The 24,850-nt window shown below is 41.5% G+C and overlaps 2 protein-coding genes and 1 long non-coding RNA gene across 3 annotated transcripts in view; 2 read left to right on the top strand and 1 right to left on the bottom strand.

Moving 5' to 3' along the window:
- Positions 1–12,369, top strand: part of OSBPL11 (oxysterol binding protein like 11) — a gene marked incomplete at both ends in the record, with an annotated part of 87,565 nt that extends 75,196 nt beyond the window's left edge. Inside the window, 2 exons of the mRNA XM_080696727.1 lie at positions 6,635–6,788; positions 12,304–12,369. Coding sequence (XP_080552853.1) covers positions 6,635–6,788; positions 12,304–12,369 — 220 coding nt within the window. The remainder of the gene's footprint in view (positions 1–6,634; positions 6,789–12,303) is intronic.
- The window catches only part of LOC308263049, a 448,643-nt gene that overhangs the window by 296,301 nt on the left and 127,492 nt on the right, over positions 1–24,850 (bottom strand). The gene's annotated exons all lie outside the window — the stretch shown is intronic.
- SNX4 (sorting nexin 4) overlaps positions 17,723–24,850 on the top strand; it is a gene marked incomplete at both ends in the record, with an annotated part of 49,769 nt that continues 42,641 nt past the window's right edge. The window contains 2 exons of the mRNA XM_080695807.1: positions 17,723–17,863; positions 24,201–24,322. Coding sequence (XP_080551933.1) covers positions 17,723–17,863; positions 24,201–24,322 — 263 coding nt within the window. The remainder of the gene's footprint in view (positions 17,864–24,200; positions 24,323–24,850) is intronic.

The following is a 24,850-nucleotide window of genomic DNA, read 5'->3' as shown; positions in this document are numbered from 1 at the left end:
GAATCCGTGCGATCCTCCTGTCTCAGCCTCCCAAGCACGGGGATTACAAGCGTGCGCCACCACACCCTGCTCAAGAAGGAGAATTCTGAATCCTGATGAAGGACCTCAAATTCCTGATGAAAGGCCTCAAATAATGCATACAGGAAATGAAAGAGGAAATGGAAACACTACAAAAGAGTCAATAAGTGAAATGAAGACAGCAATAGAAAGAAATTTTGGAAGATTAGATGAATTGGAAAATAGAATTTCATTGTTTGAAGATAGCTTATTCAAAACTGAAAGCACAGTCAACAACATACAGAAATCATTACAGCAACAAAACCTAAACATTGAACAACATGATACATCCTAATGTACGAATAAAGGGAATTGAAGAAGGGATACAGGTACAGGCTAAGGGCATTTATAATCTCTTCAGAGAAATTCAGAGAATTTTCCAAACATGGAAAGAGACTTGGACTTACACGTTCAGGAGACATACAGAACACCATTAAGACAAGATCAAAGGAGGACCTCCCCATGCATTGTAATAATCAAAATGACCAACATAGAGGCCAAGGAAAGAATCTTGAAAGCAGTGGGAACAAAAGAACGGGTGGTATTTCGGGGCAAAACAATAAAAATTACCCTAGACTATACAACCCAAGTTATGAATGCCAGGAGAGACTTGTATGATGTGATCCAGGCCCTGGAAGAAAACAACTTCCAACCAAAATTGCTTTATCCAGCAAAATTATTATTCAAAATTGATGGAGAAACAAAAGTGTTTCACGATCAGCAGAATCTCAAAGAAATCAGGACTTCAAAGCCAACACTACAGGAAATACTTAAATAAATCATAAAAAAGAAAAAAGAAGCAAGTTACAGAACCAGAGAAGAGATGAAGCTAATCAGCAGGGCGTGTAAGTAAAGAAGAAATAATATTATACCAAACAGAAGTTAGAACAGAAAATGACAGGAAACAAAAATCATATTTCAATAATAACTCTGAATATCAAATGACTTAACTCACCAATCAAAAGACATAGACTGGCAATGTGGATTAAAAAACATAATCCAAATATATGCTGTTTGCAAGAAACTCATAGCCAAAGACATTCACAGATTAAAAGTGAAAGGATGGAAAAAGATATATCATGCTAGTGGACACCAAAAACGGGGAAGGGTAGCAACACTGATATCCAACAAAATAGACTTTAAGCTACAACACATCAGAAGAGACAAAGTGGGGCACTTCCTTTTATTAAAAGGAACAATCCACCAAGAAGATATAATGATAGTAAATGTTTATGCCCCAAATGTGGGTGTAGCCACATTTGTAAAACAAACCCTCTTGGACATCAGATCTCAAATAGACTCAAATATAATAATATTGGGAGATTTCAACAAACCTCACACCACTGGATCAATCTTCAAGGCAAAAGATGAGCAAAGACTCTTCAGAACTAAAGAAAATTATAAATCAAATGAACCTAATAAACATACACAGAATATTTCAAGCAGAACATCAGAATACACATTCTTCTTAGCAGCTCATGGAACCTTCTCAAAAATAGATCACATCCTGGGTCACAAAGCAACACCAGAAAATTCAAAAGATGTAATATAATTCCCTGCATCTTTTCAGACCATAATGGAATGAAAGTAGAAATTAGCAACAGGAAACTCAAAAGAAACTACTTAAATACATAGAGATTGAATGATCCACTATTGAATGGCAAGTGGGTAAGGTCGGAAATTAGGAGAGAAATAAGTTTCTGGAAATAAATGAAATTAGAGAAACAACTTACCAAAATCTATGGGACACTTTGAAGGCAGTGTTAAAAGGAATGTTTATAGCATTGAGTTGCCCACATAAGAACAGAGAGTTGCCAAGTAAACAACCAAATGACACAACTCGAGGACCTAGAAAGACTGCAACAGTCTAATTCCAAAACAGCAGAAGGCAGGAAATTATTAAAATCAGAACAAAAGTAATTGAAATAGAGAACAAAAAAGCAATTCAAAGAATCAACAAAACAAAAAGTTGGTTCTTTGAAAAGATTAATAGGATTAACAAACCTTTGGCCAGCCTAACCAAAAGAAAGAATCAACTCAAATTATTAAAATCAGAAATGAAAAAGAAGACATCAGCACAGACAGTGGGGAAATTCAAAGGATTTTCAGAAACTATTTTGAATATTTATACTCCAATAGCCTGGAAAACATGGAAGAAATCAATAGATTTCTAAGCACATATAACCTACCTAACCTGGACCAAGAGGACATAGCAAGCCTAAGTCAACAAATAGCAAGCAAAGAAATATAAACAGAAATAAAAATTCTGCTATCAAAGAAAAGCCCAGGTCCTGATGGGTTTCCAACTGAATTCTTTAAAACTTTCTGTGAAGAACTAATACCAATACTTCACAAATTGTTCCAGGAAATTGAAAGAGATGGAATTCTCTTAAATTCCTTCTATGAGACCAATATCACATTAATCTCCAAACTAAATAATGATACCTCAAGAAAGGAAAATTTCAGACCAGTAACCTTGATGAACATAGATACAAATATTCTGAACAAAATACTAGCTATACGCATTCAAAACCATATCAAGAGAATTGCACACCACGACCAAGTCGGTTTCATCCCAGAAAGGTAAGGCTGGTTTAACATACGCAAATCAATACACGTTATTCATCACAGAAATAGAACTGGGAATAAAAACCACAAGATCATATCAATAGATGCTGAAAAAGCATATGACAAAACCCAACACACATTTGTGTTAAAAAACACTGTAGAAAATTGGAATAGAAGGAATGTATTTCAACATCATTAAGGCAATATACAATAAACCCATAGCCAACAACATCTTGAATGGGGAAATACTGCAAGAATATCCTCTAAAGTCAGGAACAAGACAAGGATGCCCACTATCACCATTTCATTTCAATATAGTCCTTGAGACTGTTGCCATGCCATAGCAATAAGACAAGAGAAGGAAATCAAAGGAATTAAAATAGGAAGGGAGGAATTAAAACTATTCTTATTTGCAGATGACATGATCCTTTATCTAGAAGACCCAAAGAACTCAACCAAAAGACTTCTGGAGCTGATTAACCAATTCAGCAAAGTTGAAGGATACAAAATCAACATAAATCAGTTGCTTTTCTTTATGCCAACAACTAATCCACAATTTAAAGAAAGAAACCGATCAATTCCATGCACTATAACCTGAAAACCAATAAAATACCTAGGAATAAACCTAACCAAAGATGTAAAAGACCTCTACAAAGAAAAGTATAAAACATTAAAAAAAGAAGTTGAAGAAGACCTTGGAAGATGGAAGTATGTCCCATGCTCATGGATAGGCAGACTAAATATCATCAGAATGGCCATTCTGCCAAAAGTGATCTATAAATTCAATGCAATTCCCATTAAAATACTAATGACATTCTTTATAGGCATAGAAAAATCAGTCATGAATTTTATATGGAGAAAAAAAAGACCCAGAATAGCCAAAGCAATTCTCAGCAATAAGAACCATGTAGGAGGCATCACAATCCCAGACTTCAAGTTATACTATAGAGCAATAGTAGTAAAAACAGCATGACATTGGCACAACAACAGGCATACAGACCAGTGGAATGGAATAGAAGTTACAGAAACAAACCTACCCACCTATAGTCAATCTTTGACAAAGGGGCCAAACTCATACGCTGGAGAAAGACAGCATTTTCAACAAATGGTGCTGGGAGAACTGGCTATTCATTTGTAGAAAGATGGAACTAAATTCTTACCTTTCACCATGCACAGGAATCAAAAAAAATAATTGATATTATTCTCCTGTGTTGCAGCTAACATAAAGGAAACTACCATTTGCTGAGTCTGGACATAGTGCCAAAAATTGATTTACTTGAAAAAGTATTTTAATTATCTTTTCCAACTGTATCTATGGAGCCAGATTTCTTTTTCTTTTCTTTCTTTCTTCCTTTCTTTCTTTTTCTTTTCTTTTTCTTTTTTTTTTTTTTTTTTTGCAGTACTGGGGATGGAACCCAGGGGCAGTCTACCTCCAAGTGACACCCCCAGCCCTATATTTTAATTCTTTATATTGAAACAAAGTCTCACTGAGTTGCAAAGGGCCTCACTAAGTAGTTGCGGCTGTTTGTGAACCGCAGTCCTCCTGTCTCAGCCTCCCAAATGCTGAGATTACAAACATGCACCACCATACCCGGCTAGATTTTTTTTCCTCCTTGTGATAAGGGATTGAACCCAGGGGCATTCTACTTCCAAGGCTTACCCCAATCTCATTTTTTTATTCGTTATTTTGAAACAGGGTCTTACTGAGTTGTGGAGGACCTCACTATATAGCTGAAGCCGGCCTCGAACCTTCGTACTTCCTCTCAGCCTCTCAAGTACTGGTTTTAATTTTTTTGTTTTGTTTTGTTGTTGGTTTTTTCTGGGGGTGGTAGTGGTACTGAGGAACCCAGGATTGAACCTAGGGGCCCTTTACCACTGAGCTATACCCCAGACTTTTTTACTTTTTATTTTTTAATTTTGAAACAGCATCTCACTAAATTTATGAGGCTGGCTTTGTACCTGTGATTCTTTTGTTTCAGCCTCCCAAGTACTGGGGTTATAAGCATGAACCCCTGTGCCTAGCTAGATTTTCTTATTGTGCTTTATTTATTTTTTGTTTGTTTTGTTTGTTTTTGTTTTTTTGTTTTTTTGGTGTTTTTGTAGGTGTGGGGATGGAATCCAGGCGCTTTTGACCTCCGAGCTACACCCCCTGCCCTATTTTTTATTCTTTATTTTGAAACCGGTTCTCACTGAGTTGCAGAGGGCCTCACTAAGTAGCTGAGGCTGTCCGTGAACTGTGATCCTCGGGTCTCAGCCTCCTGAATGCTGGGATTACAAGCGTGCCACCATGCCCGGCTCTTATTGTGCTTTAACTAAAGTAATATATCACAGCAAATTGAAATCAAAAGCAAGCTGGGTGTGGTGGTGTGTTTTTATAATCTCAGTACTTGGGAGATTGAGAGAGGAGGATTGTGGGTTCATGGCCAGCCTCAGCTACTTAGGTCCCCCTGCAACTAGTGAGACCCTGTTTCAAAATAAAGAATAAAAGTGCCAGGCTGGTGGCGCACACTTGTAATCCCCATGCTTGGGAGTTAGAGACAGGAGGATCGCGCAAGTTCGAAGCCAGCTGCGGGCGCTGGCTTAGGAGACCCTGTTTCCAAATTTAAAAAAAAATGTAAAAATAGGGCTTCCAGGAACCCCATTACCACCCCCCAAAAAAAAAAAAAAAGAAGGAGGAGGAGGAGGAGGAGAAAAAATAGGACTACATGTGTTGCTCTGAGGTAGAATATCCCTGTGTTCAATCCCCAGCACTGCAAAAAGAAAAAAAAAGTATAAGCAAATGGTATGGTGGTACATACCTGTTATCTCAGTATTTTGGAAGCTGAAACAGAAAGATCATAGGTTTGAGACTAGCCCTAGCAATTTAGCGAGGTCCTTACCACTTTAGTAAAAACCTGTTTCAAAATAATAGAGCCAACTATGGTAGTAGATACTTGTAATACCAGTCCTGGGGAGGCTGAGACAGAAGGATGGTAGGTTCAGATATGGTCTCAGCTACTTACTGGGGCTCTCTGGAGTTTAGAGAGACATTGTTTCCAAAGAAGAAATAAAGTCTGACGTGGGTTGTTGCTCAGAGGTAGAATGCTCCTGGGTTCAATCTCTAATACTATAAAAATAAAACAAATATAAAATCTTCTTTTCTGGATATTTTCTGTAAATGGAATCATATAGTCAATACGTGATGTCTTACACTTGGGGTCTTCCCTTAACAATAATTTTGAGGATTTCTCCATGATGTATGTCATTACTTTTTTTTTTTTTTGGTGGTACTTACTGGGGATGGAACCCAGTGGCATTCTACCCAGCTCTATTTTTTATTCTTTATTTTGAAACTGTCTCACTGAGTTGCAAAGGGCCTCACTAAGTAGCTGAGGTTGTCCTCCAATTGTGATCCTCCTGTCTCAGCCTCCCAAATTCTGGGATTATAAGCCTGTGCGACCATGCCTTGATTTATGTCATTCCATTTTATTGCTGTGTTAGTTAATCCTAGTATTTGGGGGGCTAAAACTGAAGGGTCACAAGTTCTAGGCCAGCTTCAGCAACTTAGTGCTACCCTGTTTCAAAAATAAAAAAGAGGTATAGGGCATAACTCAGAGGCAGAACACTCCTGGTTTCAGTCTAAAGGTATCAAAGGTGAGAAAACAAAATAAAAGTTGAATAAGCCAGGAATGGCTGCATACATCTGTAGTCACAGTACTTGAGAGGCTGAGGCAGGATGATCATAAGTTCAAAACTAGCCTAAGCAACTTAGTGAGACTGTTTCAAACTAAAAAACAAAATAGGCCTGGGGATGTAGCTCAGAGGTAAAATGCCCTTGAGTTTAGTCCTTAGTATCCCCTTTCCCCCAGAAAAAAGCAAAAGCAGCAACATCCTGAATATTAGCTTAGGCATGGAATTGTACATCTGGTTAAGGAAATATTTTTATAAATTACTGTAATTTAGAGAGTATCAGTTCTATTATCCTTTTAATGAAAGAATATTTGTAAAATAATACAATTTTGGTTTTTAGGCGATTATGGAAAAATGTGACAGACTCTCTGAGGGAATCTGAAATTGATAAGGCCACAGAGCATAAACGTGCCCTGGAAGAACGCCAGAGGACTGAGGAAAGGCATCGGACTGAAACAGGCACTCCCTGGGAGACCAAGTACTTTACTAAAGAGGTATGTCATACATGTGGACAGGCTGAAACTCCATCTGCTTAGAACTGTGGCTTTTAAGGCTTTGTTGGATTACTATCATTAATGTATCCATGTTTTTAAAAACAGTTCATTTTATCCAGACGTGGTGCTTGGAAGGCTGAGGTAGGAGGACTGACTGCAGATTCAAGGCCATCTCCACCAACTTAGCAAGGCCCTTAGCAACTTAATGAGATGTGTTTCAAAATAAAGAATAAAGCCGGATGTGGTGGCACATGCCTGTCATCCCAGTACTTGCAAGACTAAGATAGGAGGATCACAGATTTAAGACCATCCTCAGCTACATAATAAGAGTCTCATCAACCTACTGAGACCCTGTTTCAAAACAAAAAATACACCAGGCATAGTGGTACACGCTTGTAATCCCAGTACTTCAGAGTTTAAGACAGGAGGATAGCAGATTCAAGGACAGCCTCAGCAAGTAGCAAAACTCTCTCATCAACCTAGCAAGACCCTGTTTCCAGATAAGAAACTGAGCTAGTGATGTTGCTCAGTGGTTTAATCCCCAGCACCACCACCCCACCCCCCAAAAAAGGAGTTTTAGGGTGTTGCTTGGAGATAGAATGCATGCCCTTAGGTCCAACGCGTAGTACTATAAAAAAATTAAAATGAGCTGGGTTATAGCTCAAACAAACAATACCCCTGGGTGTGATCTCCAGTATCACAAAAAATAAATTAATAAATGAATAAGCCAGGTGCAGTAGTGCACACCTGTAGTCTCAATAATTGGGAGGCTGAGAAAGGAGGACTGCAGTTTTGAAGACAACCTTAGCATATAGTAAAACTCTCATCAACCTAGTGAGACCCTGTTTCAAAATAAAAAGGACTGGAGGTATAGCTTGGAGGTACCATGGTCTTATGTTGAATCCCCAGGACTACTAAAAAATAAAAATGGTCTGGGGATGTAGAGCAGACGAAAAACACCCCTAGGTCCAATCCCCAGTACTAACACACACATACATGCGCACACGCATGTGCACCAGGTACAGTAGTGTGCGCCTGTAATCCCAGTACTTGGGAGACTGAGACAGGAGGATTGGAAGATCAAAGCCAGCCTCTGCAACTTAGTGAGGCCCCCACAACTTAGTGACCTTATTTCAAAATTTAAACAAAAAATAGGGTTGGGGATCCGAGGTAGAATCTATGGGTTCCATCCTTAGTACCACAAAACGAAGGAGGAGGAAGATCCATAACTTAGTAAAATAATGTCACTAGTTTCTTTTCTCAAATCTTTTGCCAACTCTTTTCTTGGATAGAAACATTAGTAAAGGGAAAGTTTTTTTTTTTTTATCTCTAAGCTTTTATATGAAAAAAATAATATCAGTAGCTAGGCCTGGTGGCAGCACATACCTGTAATCCCAGTAATTGGGAGGCTAAAACAGGAGTCACACGTTCAAGGTCAGTGTGCACTTAGCAAGACTCATGTTTGAATATAAAGAATAAAAAAGTGTAATGGTGTAGCTCAGAGGTAGAACACCCTGGTTACCACAGAAATAAATACATATATACACATAGCCTGGTATTTCATTTCAGGCTTATTTAGAAAGCAAGTACAATAGGCATAGATTGTAGTGAGGAGAGTTCCAAACTGAGAACCTTCATCTATCTTTAAAAATTAGCTCTGAACTGGGCGTGGTGACGCACACTTGTAATCCCAGCATTTGGGAGGCTGAGACCAGAGGATCGCGGTTCGCAGACAGCCTCAGCTACTTAGTGAGGCCCTTTGCAACTCAGTGAGACCCGGTTTCAAAATAAAATAATAAAAAATAGGGCGGGGGGGGGGTAGCTCGGAGGTAGAATGCCCCTGGGTTCCATCTCTAGACCCGCAGAAAAATGAAATAAAATAAAAATAAAAATTAGCTCTGGGGAGCCAGGCGTGGTGGTGCACGCTTGTAATCCAAGCATTCGGGAGGCTGAGATAGGAGGATTGCGGTTCATAGACAGCCCCAGCTACTTAGGGAGGCTCTCTGTAACTTAGTGAGACCCTGTTTCAAAATAAAGAATAAAATACAGGGCGGGGGGGTGTAGCTTGGAGGTAGAATGTCCCTGGGTTCCATCCCCAGTACCAAAAGAAAAGAAAGCGCAGGGGGCTGAGCATGGAGCTATATTTTTAAAAGATGCAGTCAATAGAATTTTAAAGGACAGGAACCTGATTCCTGCTACTGACATGACATATAAACTTGTTATTCATTTATTTTTATATAAATATTAACATTCTACCTTTTAATCTTTTTATCATGCATAGTGATGGTAGACAGAGAGAAAAAGTGGTAGCAAATTATGGCAGCTGTCCCCAAAACAGCAAATTTCTTTCAACCCAGATGATCTTAAGTAACTTTTTATACTGGGGATTGAACTCAGGGGTATTCTACCTTTGAGCTATACCCTAACCCTATGTTTTATTTTGAAATAGGGTCTCACTAAATTGCTGAGGCTGATCTTGAACCTGTGATCTTCCTGTCTCAGCCTCCCAAGTACTGGGATTAGAGGTGCATGCAACCATGCACAGCTAAGTAACTTCTTAGTGGAAAAATAGACTGGAGATGCAGACTCATATTTGGGCCCATTATTTATTTATTTATTTTATTTTTTATTTTTTATTTTATTTTATTTATTTATTTATTTTTGGTGGTACTGGGGTTCCTGGAAGCCCTTCTATCTCCAGGCTACATTCCCAGACCTATTTTTACATTTTTTTTTTTTTTTTTTTTGGTGGTACTGGGGTTCCTGGAAGCCCTTCTACCTCTGGGCTACACTCCCAGACCTATTTTTATATTTTTATTTAGAAACAGGGTCTCCTAAGCCAGCGCGCGCGGCTGGCTTCGAACCTGCGCGATCCTCCTGTCTCCGCCTCCCAAGTGCGGGGATTACAAGCGTGCGCCACCACACCCGGCTACATTTTTTTTTTTTTTAATTTGGAAACAGGGTCTCCTAAACCAGCGCGTGCGGCTGGCTTCGAACCTGCACGATCCTCCTGTCTCTGCCTCCCAAGCGCGGGGATTACAAGCGTGCGCCACCACGCCCGGCCTTGGGCCCATTATTTAAATGGTATGTCATTGCCCTATCATGCAGCAGGTGAGTTAGAGATGTGCCATGATATTAACTCCTCAGGCTGTGGGAGCAGCCACTACGTCGTGTGTGTGTGTGTGTGTGTGTGTGTGTGTGTGTGTGTGTGTGTGTGTTTAGGATGTGTGCCATCCCTAATAGGAAGCACTGTGGGCTGCAGGTAAGGCTGGCGAGAAATGGCAGCCAGGTTCCTAACAGATTCGTTGCCACTGATGTCATGTGTGGTTCTTTGCTAAGAATCATGAGTTATTGAGAATTTCAGTTTTGTCTTTTCTATAGTCCTAAACAGAGTGGGGCCCATAATAAATGTGTCCTAAATACTGTTAGGAGTCACAAGAGCTTTTTCACTGTTTGCTACTACTCTCGCTATTACTCTCAGATAGGTTGCGGACCAATTAGGAGCTGATGTTAGTTAGATTCAAGAGTAAAGAAGCGCCTGGCGTGGTGGCGCACGCTTGTAATCCCCGCGCTTGGGAGGCGGAGACAGGAGGATTGCGCAGGCTCGAAGCCAATCTCACTAGCTTAAGAGACCCTGTTTCCAAATAAAATAGAAAATAGGTCTGGTAGTGTAGTCGGGAGGTAGAAGGGCTTCCAGGAACCCCAGTACCAGGAAGGAAGGAAGGAAGGAAGGAAGGAAGGAAGGAAGGAAGGAAGGAAGACCACTTTTAGAGTAAAAAGGGGGAAATTCACCTGAGAAAGTATAAATCAGCTAACTTAATGTGTTTCTAGCATCATTTAATCAAATCTCCTCCTTTTCCTGACCATTTTTCACACTTTCATGATACAGTCTTCCATTTCCTTCCATTTGTGTGTGTGTTTACATGTCATTCATTGGGATCTATTGGTTATATTCTCTTTTTTTTTTTTTGGCATTTGGTTTTGTGGATTTGGTGGTGCTGGGGATTGAACCTGGGGGCATTTTACCTCTGAATTATACTGACAGACACCCCCACACACACACCGCCTTTGAACAGTAGTCCCAGCTGGGCGTAGTGGTGCACAATTGTAATCCCAGTACTTTGGAATCTAAGACAGGAGGACCATAGGTTTGAAGCCAATCTCAGCAACTTAGCAAGACCCTGTTTCCAAACTAAAAAAAAAAATAAGGCTGGGGGTGTAGCCCAGAGATAGAAGTATCAAAAGGGGGCAGGCGAATTGGGAGATAATCTGACTTTGTCTATTTGTTGAAACAATAAACTGCTCTTTGTTTTGCTTGTCATAACTACCAAATTCCCACTCCAGTATGCCACAGTATACTAAGCTACTTTCTATAGCTCTTCTTCCATCTTTAGTCATTCTTTGACTTTAACTTTGTCTGCTGGGAGTATCCTACTCACAGGACTCAGGACAGTCAGTCAGGAAAGAAGCAGAGATAGTGACACTTAGATACTGTAGGTGCCTGATGGAGAGATGGTGCTAGCTGGTCCTCATCACCATTTCTTTCTGCTTTCCCTGTTGCCAGTAATCAAATGTTTCTGGGTCACAAACTATGTGCTCTGTGCTCCCATACAAGACTTCTTTTCTAATCTCAGCTAAACTGCAGGTGTTGTTTGACCTTTTTTTTTTTTTTTTTTTCAGTACTGGGGATGGAACCTAGGAGCATTCCACCTCTGAGTGACACCCACAGAGGTTTTATTTCTTCACAGAAACTCTTCTTTTTATTTTTTTTAATTGCTTATTATTATTATTATTAATTATTATTTTGTGTGTGTGATACTGAGGATTGAACCCAGGGGCATTCTACCTCCAGGCTATACCACCAGCCTTTTTTTTTTTTTTTTTTTTTTTTTGCAGTACTGGGGATGGAACCCAGGAGAATTCTACCTCAGAACTGTACCCTTAGCCCTATTTTCTATTCTTTATTTTGAAACAATCTCACTTAGTTGCAAAGGGCCTCAATAAGTAGCTGAGGCTGTCCGTGAATCGTGATCCTCCTGTCTCAGCCTCCCAAATGCTGTAATTACAAGTGTGCACCCACCACCATGCCCAGCCCAGCCCCCCCCCCCTTTTTTTTTTTTAACAGAGTCTCACTAGGTTGCTTAGAGTCTTAAATACTTGCTTAGACTGTCCTCAAACCTGTGATCCTTTTGTCTTAGCCTCCCAAGTAATGGGATTACATGTGTGTACTATCAGGTCTGGCTAAAACTCTTTCTATCCTTTATTTTCTTTATTTTGAAACAGGATCTCTCTAAGTTGCACAGGGCCTCACTAAGTAGCTGAGGCTGTCCGCGAACCCCTCCAGTCTCAGCCTCCTGAATGCTGGGGTAACAAGCCTGAACCACCATGCCTGGCAAACTCTTCTTTTTAAATGGCAGAATACAATTTCATTACAGTGAAAGTGTTGCTTCTAGTTTTGCATTCTGATTTTGAAAATATTAAATGGCTCTTTAATTTATCTTTCTACTTATTTCAGGGAGATGGCTGGGTTTATCACAAACCCCTTTGGAAAATAATTCCAACTACACAACCAACAGAGTGACACATGTTCTCTAAGACTCAACCAAATGAGGTTCTTCTCTGTTTACCCCAAACCGTCCTGGACTGGAATCATTGCACTGAGTGACCTGCTTCCCAGCTGCACCGACTGAAGCTAGCTAGCCAGGAATGTACCCAACAGGGCCCATAACACTGCAGCAAGACCAAAGTGTTAAAGTTACATGGTGGACCTCCTCCCAGCCTGTCCATGCCACGTGAGCAATACCATCGTCACACCTTCCACGCAAGTTACTAGATGACTAAGTTTCTATCTGGTTCCTGGTCCTAAAGCTGTTCAAAAATCCTGTTTTTGCACAGTGGCAGCAGATGTACCCAACAGTGAGAACTCGATGGCTTTGAATTCTTTGTAGTGAAAAGTGAAATTTCTTTCAGAGCTTGTGTTTTGCTTTCTGTTCATAACTGAAATATTCACTACTCTTAAGAACCAACCAAGAGGAGGAAGAACATGACCCAGAAGTGGATTCAGCCATTGTGCCTGAAATCAGTGTTAAAAAAACAAATCACCAGGTTGTAGTAACAAGGCATTCTATTTCTTCAAGGACTGTGTGCCTGTATCTGAGGAACTTACTCATTATCCACTATCCACTTCTATTGGAACTCTTTTAAAAAGTATATTTATAAATTGATTAGAATTATAACCATGGAGAATTTTTTCTTCTGAGCATTTTAATATACTTGAAAACAACATTGACTTGAAAAATTTCAGAACATTTTTCAACACCTAGTTTTATTAAATATTACACTTGAGAGATGATTTTTTTAATGTGTTCATGTCAATATGATGAGATTTTGGCCTTTCTCAAGAACCTAAGGCATTAAAGAAAATAGCAAATATTAAAAAATAAAACTGTTACACTTTTCTCATCTTTTTTCCCTTGTGGCTAATATTCAGTATTATGTACCCTCCCTCTGGAGAAGCTTGCTTTATCTTACCTCTGTTCACTCAGACGTTAAAACAAATGGCTATTCATATTTGTCAGTAATTCCGTCATAATGACTGAGCGCATGGAAAGGTATGGTTTTATTTTCTTCTCAAGAAAACGTAAATGCTGAAGAAAGAGTATGAAATAAAAAGGTATCAGGAAAAAAGAGATCAGGAAGTTGTATTCAGGTACAGATCTTTTTTTAAAATCAGTATTTTATTGAGGTTGAAGAATTGCTGGCAATTAATAGGATAGTACTGATTATGGTTTTCATCATTCATTTAAGTATTTATTGGGCACCAACTTGTGGTGCTCCACACTTGTTACTGCAAGCTACCTTAATTTTCCAAGAGTGGTGCCTTACTCTGTTTCTCCTGATGTGGTCTTCCAATCTGTGCATACACACACCTGTCAGTCCTCAGCCTGGCAGATAGCTGTGTCTGTCCCACCATCATAAGTTTAAGCCTTGTGCTCTGATACATTGTGTTCTTTTTTTTGGGGGGGGGGGGTTAGATGAAAACAGCAAAACAATTTTTTCAACAAATTGTAAATTAAAAGAAACAATTGGTTTGTATACAACCATTTTAATGATTCTCTTTGTTTTTGCTGTGAAATGCACTGAAAAGCTCAAAATGAGCTATGGTTCATGTGTTGGAAAAATTTAAAAATAATAAAACTAGAGAACAATGGATGCTTTCTTTGTTTTATGAAGGGAGAGAAGTAGGAAGTAGAGTTATGTGGAAGGGATATTGATTTTCTCGTGTGTGTGTGTGTGTGTGTGTGTGTGTGTGTGTGTGTGTGTTCATCAACATTCCATTGTGCAGGAACTTAGTAGTTAACTTTTTCCCTCATCTAAATCCCATCCACCACATCAGAGTCCAGTGGACCATTTGGCTTTAAAGAAACACTCAGCAGATGTTGGCTGAGTAAGTAGGCTGAAGCAAACTAGAGTTTCTGGGCAATAATTTCTTGGTCTAAAGTTTGAGGATCTCCCCCCCCCCCTTTGGTATTGGGGATTGAACCAAGGGACTTCCTACCTCTGAGCTGTACCCCCAGCCTGACTTTATCCTTATTTTGAAACAGGGTCTCACTAAGTTGCTGAGGGCATTGCTCAGTGGAATGTTGATGAAGGAAAGGCTGTTGAGCATTATTTTTATTTTATTTATAATTTTGTGAGTATTTGGCATTGGGAATTGAACCCAGGGGCATTCTACCTCAGAGCTACACCCCCAATCCTATTTTTTATTCTTTATTTTGAAACTAAGTTGCAGAGAGCCTCACTAAGTAGATAATTAAGGCTGTCCATGAACCTGAGATCTTCCTGTATCAGCCTTCCAAGTACTGGGATTACAAGCATATGACACCCTGCCAGCTCAGCACTATTTTATATTTTGTTTTTAAACAGGATCTCACTGGGTTGCTGAGAGTCCCACTGTGTTTCTGAGGCTGTCTTCAAAACCTGTTAACCTCCTGTCTCAGCCTCCCAAGTACTGGAATTACAAGCATATGCCACCACACCTAGTTTATTCTTTATTTATTATTACCAAATTATGGAGGACCTCATTAAGCTGCTGAGGCTAGCTTTGAACCTTCAATCCTCCTGTCTCAGCCATCCAAATACTGGGATTACGAGCGAGCGCCAACACACCCAGCTGTAACTACATAATATTACACTAAATGAGATCAACCAGTCTTGGAAAAATATGAGTTGTATGTTTTCTCTCTTATGTGGAAGCTAGAAAAAAAAAAAAAAACAGGAAACCAAAGGGTCTTCAGTTCATGAGGGAAGAGAATAGTAGAATAGTGGGAAGTGACTGAGGAGTGAAGTAGGGAGGGGAAAATAAGCCTTGAGGAAGGGAACCGTCAAATAAATGTGTGTCTACACGTTACTTTGTCTACATATATTACTACATTTTGCACTAACATGTTTGGGGATGAAGGAGGTGGGAAGCAGGGTGGGACACCAAGGGAAGTACACCAAGTAATGAGTGTATGTAGGAATGTATCACTTTAAATCTCACTATGACATATAACTACAATGCAGTGATAAAAGTAAAGGAAATAAATTGCAAAGTCCAGACATGCTAAAAGAAACAAAACAGATTAAGTCTACCAATGCATTGACTCTTTCCTTCCCTGGTGCTTGGTGAGTCACTGGTGAAATACTGAGTCAAACACAAACACATCTAAAGGAATAAAGTGGACATTTGGGTGGATTTTTTTTTTTCTTTCAGTACTGGGGATGGAACCCAGGGACATTCTACCTCTGAGCTACACCCCCAGCCCTATTTATTCTTTATTTGGAAACAGGTCTCACCAGATTGCAGAGGACTTCCTTAAGTAGCTGATGCTCTCTGCCAACCTGGATTCTCTTGTCTCAGTCTCCCAAATGCTGGGATTGTAAGTGTGCACTTCCATGCCCGGCTTCTTGGGTGGATTTTTACAAGGCCAAAGACTGCATCTCAGCGAGAGCCACTTCTTTCATTTTTTAAATTAAGGCTTAATTAGCAGTAAAATGCACTTATAAGTGTATAATGAGTTTGATAATTGTATATTTGCATGCAATATCCATATCAAATCAAGATATAAAACCTTTCTGCTGGGCATGGTAGTACACACTTGTAATCCCAGCATTTGGGAGGATGAGACAGGAGGATTGTGATTTGCAGACAGTCTCAGCTACTTAGGCCCTCTGCAACTCAGCAAGACCCTGTTTCAAAGTAAAGAATAAAAAATAGGGCTGGGGGTGTAGCTCAGAAGTAGAATAACTCTGGGTTCTATCCCCAGTACCAAAGAAAAAATATATAAAATATTTCATTTGTTGGGCTTGGTGGAGCACACCTGCAATCTCAGTTCCTGGGAAACTGAGACGAGATTCGCAGGTTCGCACCCAGCCTCTGCAATTTAGTGAAACCCTGTTACAAAATAAAAAAATAAAATAGGGCTGGCAGTGTAGTTCAGAGGGGTAATATCCCTGGGTTCCATCCCCAGAACAGCAAGAAAGAAAACTTCCTTAATCTGGAGAGTTCCCTCTAGGTCCCTTTGACTACAATGGGACCACACTCCCGAAGGCCACTCTTAATTATATCTTAGAATATCAGTTTTGCATGCTGGGCATGGTGGCACACGTAATTCCAGCATTTGGGAGGCTGAAACAGGATTGCAGGCTTGAGGCCAGCTTCAGCTACTTAGTGACGCTGACTGCAACTTAGTGAGACCCTATTTTATTTTGTTCATTTATTTTTTTGTGGGTCTGGGGATGGAACCCAGGGGCAGGGCATTCGACCTCTGAGCAGCACACCCTGCCCTATTTTGTATTCTTTATTTTGGAACAGGGGCTCACTAAGTTGCAGACGGCCTTAAATAGCTGAGGCTGTCTGCGAACCGCAGTCCTTCTGTCTCAGCCTCCTGAATGCTGGGATTACAAGCGTGACCACGCCCAGCTCAAGACCCTATTTTAATTTTTTTTTTTTTTTTTTTTTTTGCAGTACTGGAGATTGAACCCAGAGAAATTTTTACCTCCGAGCTATATCCCTAGCCCTATTTTTTATTATTTTCTTTTTTCTCGGTACTGGGGGTTGAACCCAGAGGCATTCTACCTCTGAGCTACACCCCTAGCCCTATGTTTTATTCTTTATTTTGAAACAGACTCTCACAAAGTTGTGGAGGACCTAAGTAGCTGAGGCTGGCTGCAAACCTGTGATCCTCCTGTCTCAGTCTCCCAAGTACTGGAATTTTAAGCATTCTCCATCACCCCTGGTTTTTTTTTTTTTAATTTTGAAAAAGATCTCGCTAAATTGCAAAGGGCCTCACTAAGTAGCTGAGGCTGGCTGGGAACTCGTAATCTTCCTGTCTCAGCCTCCAAAGTACTGGGATTACAAAGTGTACACCACCACACCTGGTTTATTTTTTATTTTGAAACAAAGTCTCACTAAATTTCTGAGGGACCTCACTAAATTGCTGAGGCTGGCCTCAAACCTGTGATCCTTCTGTCTCAGCTTTCAGGTACTGTTGTGTGCCACCATGGCCAGCTTCCAATTTCTTTGGAATTCACATTTTCCTTAGGTAATTACTAACCTAATTGGCTTCCATACTAATATCCTGTGTTATCCTTCCGTTTGTCTTTCTATTTCGCCCTCTCCACCACTTCTCTCGGGTTTCTGTGTCTGGGGCCTCAGCTGTGGAATAGCCCCCTTCGCTGGCTGCCTCCCAGGCGCTTGCTCGCGCGGCCAGTCTCCGCTGCCCAGTGGAGCCAATCGGAGCGGGGCCGAGCCGCCGAGCGGAGGGGCGGGGCCGAGCCTGGCGGAGGGGCGGGGCCGAGCCTGGCGGAGGGGCGGGGTCGAGCCTGGCGGAGGGGCGGGGCCGGGCGGCGCGCAGGCGCACTGAACCGCGGCGCCGACCCGAACCGCAACCATGGAGCAAGCACCTTCGGACCCCGAAAGGCAGCTGCAGCCGGCCTCCCTGGAGCCGCTGGGCCTCCCCGACGCAGGGCTGGAGGCGGCGGCCGGCGAGGACGTGCAGGGGGCCCGGGAAGAGGGCTCCGGGGTGGACGCGGTGAGGAGCGGCGGCCGCGGCCTGTGGCGGGCCTGGCGGGCGGGGAGGCCGGGTCTGTGGGGAAGGGGCGCCCGGCGCGGCCGCGGGCCGGGAGCCGGCGAGGCTGGGAGGGCGGCCGGGGCGGCTGACCCTGCGCCGCGGCCGAGGGGAGCGCCGGCTCGGGGGCGCCCCGTGTGACGGGGAGAGAATGCGGCCGGAGGCCGGGCCGGGCGGCGCGGGGGCGTTGCCCGCGCCCTGCTGCCCTGTCCGGAAGGAAAGGTACCCGAGGGACACTTGCCAGACTCCTTATTTAGGTCCAGTTTCATTGTTTGGGGAACGTGCCATATTTCCCATTAAAGACTGTATCCCCTGTATTCGCTTTGGAAGCTCCTTTGATAGGGATTTTCACTTGTGTAAAGAAAAGGAGAGAATTGCATCGTCTCATATTTACAAGTGCTTTCATTGGAAGGTGTCTTATTTACATGTCCTACAAGATTTGTGGATTTGTCTACAAATGGAAAATATTTCAGAAATTCGATGTAGTGCTCCATGTCAGCCCGTCCTGCTCATTCTCATTCAGTGTGCACGGCTTATCCATTCTTTTTGCCCTTTCCTTTCTTATTTATTTATTTATTTTTATTTATTTATTTTATGGTAATGGGGATTGAACTCAGGGGCATTCTACTTTTGAGATATAACCCCAGCTTTATTTTATTTTTTAATTTTGAAACAGTATCTCACTAAGTTGCTAGGGCCTTGCTAAATTGTTGAGGCTGGCCCTGAATCTGCAAACCTCCTATCTGAGCTTCCCATGTACTAGAACTAGACATATGCACCATCATACCTGGCTTCCTATGCCTCTTATTGGTTGCATCGAGAACTCTAATATTTATTGTAATAAGATTTTTTTTTTTTTTTTTTGGTAGTACTGGAGATGGAACCCAGGGGCTTTCTACCTCCGACCTACACCCCCAAGCCCTATTTTTTTTTAATTCTTTTTTTTTTTTTTTTTTTTTTTTTTTTTTTTGGTGGTACTGGGCTTCCTGGAAACCCTTCTACCTCCGGGCTATACTCCCAGACCTATTTTTTATATTTTTATTTGGAAACAGGGTCTCTTAAGCCAGCGAGGCGGGCTCCAAACCTGCACGATCCTCCTGTCTCTGCCGCCCAAGTGCGGGGATAACAAGCTTGCACCACCACGCCTGGCTTTTCATTCTTTATTTTGAAACAGGGTTTCTCGCTGAGTTGAAAAGGGCCTCACTAAGTAGCTGAGGCTGGCTGAGAACCACAATCCTGTCTCAGCCTCCCATGCTTATTGTAATAGATTTGGCCAATTATTTTGTGAGAGCACTTAGTAACTTAATATAAAATTGTAGTAAAGACTTAAGCCAGGCGTGGTGGCACATGCTTGGAATTCCAGAACTTTGGAGTCTGAGACAGGAGGAGCACAGGTTTGAGGACACCCTCAGCTACTTAGTGAGGCCCTCCACAACTTAATGTGACTTTGCTTCAAAATAAAGAATAAAAAATAGCCGGGCGTGGTGGCACACATTTAATCCCAGTACTTGGAAGGCTGAGAGGAGGATTGCAGATTCGAGGCCAGCTTCAGCTACTTAGGCCTTCCACAACTTAGTGAAACTGTGTTTCAAAATAGTGAAAAATTGGACTGGGGAGTGTACCTTGGAGGTAGAATGCCCCCTGGGTTCAACCTCCATTATGGGGGGGCAGGGAATAAAAAATAGGGCTGGAGGTGTAGATTGGAGGTAGAATGGCCCTAAGTTCCATCCTCAGTACTGCAAAAACAAAACAAAACTTAAGCTAGGCATGGTAGTGCACACCTGTAATCCCAGTACTTGCTTGGGAGGCTGAGATAGAAGGATCACAGTTTATGGAAAGCCTCAGCTACTTAGCGAGGCCCTTTGCAACTCAGACCCTGTTTCAAAAATAAAAAGACTAAAAAATAGGGTTGGGGTATAGCTCGGGAGGTACAATGCCCTTGGCTTCCATTCCCAGTACCGCAAATAAAATAAAATAAAATAAAGAATAAAAAATAGGACTTAGTGTGTATGTTGGGGGTAGAATGCCCCTGGGTTCAATCATTGGTACTGGAAAATAAATAAGTAAACAAATAAATACACAAGTACAGAAGAACTTGTCTCAAATAAAAGGCTGAAGGTGTATTCCAGAGGTAGAGTACCCCTGAATTCAGTCCAAGTAATGTACACGCAAAAGAGGTCATCCCTTAATGACTGAAAGTTAAGTGGTTTCCTAAAATAACTCCCTAATTTAGTGGTTTAATAAGCACAAGCCATTTGGACAGATACTTTAGAATTACTAGGAATTTAAACATACTCAATTTCAATGCAGAATTTCAATGCAGTTTCCACCTCCTTTTTTTTTGTTATTGTTGTATTAAGGATGGAACTCAGGATCTTCTACCTCCACGCTACACCCCCATACCTATTTTATATTTTATTTGGAAATAGATATCACTGAATTGCTGAAAGCCTCACTAAGCTGCTGAGGCTGGCTTCAAACCTGCAGTCCTCTTGTATCAGCCTCCCAAGTACTGGCATGAGAAGCATGCCATACCATGCCTGGTTTCTAAAACCCTTCCTTCCTTCCTTCTTCTTTTTTTTTTTTTTTTGGTAGCCCTGGGATTTGAATCCAGGGGCATTGTACCTCTGAGCTACTCCTTCAGCACTGTTTTATTTTTATTTTGCAACAGGGTCTCGCTAGGCTAATGAGAGTCTCTTTGCCTTGGCTGTCCTTGAACCTTGACTCTCCTGCTCAGCCTCTCATGTACTGGGATTACAGTGTGCACCACGACACCCTGCTTCAGCCCATCCTTTTCACACCATCTCTCCCCTTCCCCATTTCTGAAATTGTCCTCTGCTCAGTCCACCAGTGGAGAATCATTTCAGCAGCTTTACAGCTTCATTGCTACTGTTACTAAAAGGAATGTGATCTGGGCAGAAATTAAGTTGGATTTCTTTGTGTGTACTATGCACACTTTTCATTTTTAATCCACAGAATTACCCCCAAAAGATAGGTAAAGATAAGGAAGCATAAGAGTCAAGGAAAGTAGTTTGACCAGTGTTGCAAGCTTGTTTGAAGCTATGGCTGGGGTATGAGCTCAAGGCCACCTGGCTTTGAAGTAAGTGCTTTTCATCAACCATTCTGTTAAAGAAAGAAAGGATTAAATGGCCTTGTAAGTTTTTCCAATACAGTATTTTAAAGTTTTTAGTGTGGTTATGCTTAAGTTGTAATTTTGAGAAGGAAAAGAGAGATGTAGGGATATGGTGGTTTACCAGTTTTTTACTACCAAAGTATCAGTGTTCAGAAATAGCACAAGTTGCCTGGTCAGCCTTATTTCATGGCAGATTTGAGGGCTGATCTCAAACGAGACTTTGCCCTGGCCAGCATTCCTTAAGTTCTGCTCTAGGCTCTTTTTTGTATAGTATCTTGTTTTTCCTTCTGTGAGTCATATGTCCTTTTCTTTCTTTGAGAGGAAGAGTGTGTTTATTTTTTTTAAAGCACAGTCAGTTTTGCTTAAACTAATTTGGGATTGAAAGAATAAGAGGGGAATCCAGTCTCTTAAGAAAATAGTAATTAGTTGTAGCCAAAGGGAGAGAGAGAGAGGCAAGGGAATAGGAGAACACATTTTTTAGGCTAAAGATTCTGCTGAGTTGGCATTTAAGAGGCAGGGGTAGGGGCTTAATGTATTTCCCAGAGAAGAACCATGGCATGAGGGAATTGTAAGTAATTTTCTTAGTGAGAGGGCCTTTTAGGTCTAGGAGTGCTGACAGAGCAAAGAGGGCCTGAGCAACCAGTGCTTTAAAATCCCAGTGCACAATTAGCACCTTTCCTGATTGGCATTAGATGAACTCAGCAGTAGACCAGGTCTGTGAGTAAGGTTTCAGGTATTTTGTGGGTGAGAATAATGTAAAAAAGAAGAGAAAACTTAGAGGTATAGTGCAATAGTTTGGGTCTTGAATGTCCCCCAAAGTCTCATGTGTTAAAGCTTTATCCTCAGCCTGTGGCGCTGTTGGAAGATGGTAGTGCCTTTAACAGATGGTGCTCTTAAAGGGAATATTGATACCTGGCCCCCTTTTTTTCTTTCTTCCTGCTTCCTGGCTGTCATGAGGTAAGCACCTTTGCTCCACCATGTGCTCCCAGTGGTGACATACTACCTTGCCCCAGGCCCAGAAGCAACAGAACCAGTTAACCATGGATTGGAACCTTGAAAACACTCTGCCAAAATAAATTTTGCAGTTTTTAAAGTTGATTGTCACCAAGTGTAGTAACATACACTTGTAATCCCAGTACTTGGGATGGTGAGACAGGATTGCAGGTTCGAAGCTGGTGTCAGCAGCATAGTGAGACCCTCGGCAACTTAGCAAGACCTTGTTTACAAATAAAAAACAAAATAGGGCTGAGGGTGTAGTTCAGAGGTAGAATGTCCCTGGATCCAATCCCAGCAAAACGCGCGCACACACACACACACACACACACACACACACACACACACACAGTTGTTTTCAGTGGGCATGGTGGTACACACCTGTAGACAGGAGGATTACAGGTTCAAGGCCAGCCTCGGCAATTTAGTGAGACTCTTAGTAACCTAGGGTGACCCTATTTCAAAATAAAAAGGGCTGGAGGTATAGCTCAGGGGTATAGTGCACAAATAACATAAAAAAGTTGATTGTCTCAGGTATTTTGTTACAGTAACAGAAAGCTTATAGATACAGTCATAGAATGTATCAGCTAGGTAGCAAGTGGGGATTGAACACATTACTTCCAAGCTACACCCCCATCTCTATGTTTTTTTTTTTTTTTTTTTTTTAAGCATAGGCTCTAATTTGCCTCCCAAATACTGGGATTACAAGTGTACACCACCACTCCCAGCCTGATTTGTGTATATGTGGGGGGCGATACTGGGGATTGAACCCAGGGGCATTTTACCTCTTAGCTACACTACCAGCCTTATTTATTTATTTATTTATTTATTTTTGTGGTACTGGGGATTGAATCCAGGGGGATTCTGCCTCCGAGTCCCTCCCCCAGCCCTATTTTTTTTTTTATTCTTTATTTTGAAACAGGGTCTCACTGAGTTGCAGAGGGCCTAAGTAGTTGAGACTGTCAGTGAACTGCAATCCTCCTGTTTCAGCCTCCCATTAATTTTTTATTTTAAGTTTTTGTGGTGCTGGAGATTCAACCCAGGAGCATTTTCTCTCTGAGATACACTCCCAGCTCTATTTTGTGTTTTATGTGGAAACAGTGTCTCATCAAATCCCTCAGCTCCTCATTTAATTGCTTAGGTTGGCTTCAAATCTGTGATTCTCCTGCCTCAGCCTCCCAAGTACTGGTATTACAGACAGGTATGTGCCACCATACCTGACTTTTATTTTTCTGTGCTACTGGGGATTGAACCCAAAGGCATTCTACCTCTGAGCTATACCCCCAGCCCTGTATTATTTTTTCTTGAAATAGGGTCTCACTAAGTTGTTAAGCCTGGGATTAAAGATGTGATCCTTCTTTCTGAGCCTCCTAAGTACTAGGATTACAGGTGTGCACCAACACACTTGGTTTATTTTTATTTTCAAACAGGGGCTCACTAAATTGCTGAAGGACTCACTAAGTTGCTGAGGCTGGCCTTGAACCTCTGATCCTCCTATCCCAGCCTCACCCTTATAATCCCAGTATTTGGGAGGCTAACACAAGAGGATCACAGGTTCGAGGACAGCCTTAGCAAATAATGAGACGCTTATCAACCTAGCGAGACCCCCTTTCAAAGTAAAAATATGGGGCTGAGGTGTAGCTTGGCGATAAAATGCCCGAGTTTAATCCCCAGTATCACAAAAACAAAACAAAACAAAAAAACAACGGCAGTACTTTTAGAATTCAGAGAATTTTTACACTGAGATAAATCAGAATGCTTAAGCTGGGCATGTGACACATAGCTGCAGTCCCAGTACTTGGGAAGCTGAGAAAGGAGGACAAGGCCAACCTGAGCTATTTAGTGAGACCCTGAGGAATTTAGGCCATGTTTCAAATTAAGGAATAGGCTAGGTGCGGTGGTGTATGCCTGCAGTCCCAGTGCTTGCTAGGCTGCAGCAGGAGGATTGTAGTTGCCAGCACAGCTGGCTTCGAACCTGCGCGATCCTCCTGTCTCCACCTCCCAAGTGCAGGGATTACAAGCGTGCGCCACCATGCCCAGCGAAGGATTATAGTTTTAAAGCCAGCCTCAGCAATTTAGTGAGACCCTGTTTCAAAATTTAAAAATAGGAGGTCTGGGGGTGTAGATCTTGAAGTTTTTTTCTTTGTTGTCATTGTTCCATTTATCTTTGTTCAGATGACAGAAAATCACTTTTGGTTGAAGAAGATAGAGATCAGTGTTTCTGAGGCAGAAAAGCGAACTGGAAGAAATGCCATGAACATGCAAGAAACATATACTGCTTACCTCATTGAAACCAGGTTGGTGATGAGAATTAGGTGGAGGCCTAGGCAGAAAGGTTTTGTAGCATCTGTTGTCTTTAGAGTTATAGTTTAGTTGACTGAGAGTGAATAAGGCGAAAGTCACTAGGTTTTAACTCCCTCAAAGGTTTTTGTGTGTGTTTCTGTTGGTACAAGATTAACTCTTTTTTTTTTCTTTTTCTTTTTCTTTTTGTGGTACTAGAGGTGGAACCCAGAGACTTTCTACCTCTGGGCTACACTCCCAGACCTATTTTATACTTTATTTGGAAAAAGGGTCTCACTAAGTTGCTGAGAGCCTCACTAAGTAGCTGAGGCTGGCTTCGAACCTGTGTGATCCTTCTGTCTCAGCCTCCAAAGTGCGGGGATTACAAGCATGTGCCACCACACCTGGCTACAAGATTAACTCCTAAAATAGGTGTGAGAATATTTTCCATTTAGAATAAGAAGGAATGGCTGAGCATAGTGGCATGTAGAATATCCCTGGGTTCAGTCCTCAGTACTTCAAAAATAAAAATTTTTTTAAAAATT

The sequence above is a fragment of the Muscardinus avellanarius genome (genome assembly GCF_963383645.1).
Source record: "Muscardinus avellanarius genome assembly, chromosome: 5".
Classification (NCBI taxonomy): Eukaryota; Metazoa; Chordata; class Mammalia; order Rodentia; family Gliridae; genus Muscardinus; species Muscardinus avellanarius.
This window is presented reverse-complemented; position numbering and strand designations above follow the sequence as displayed.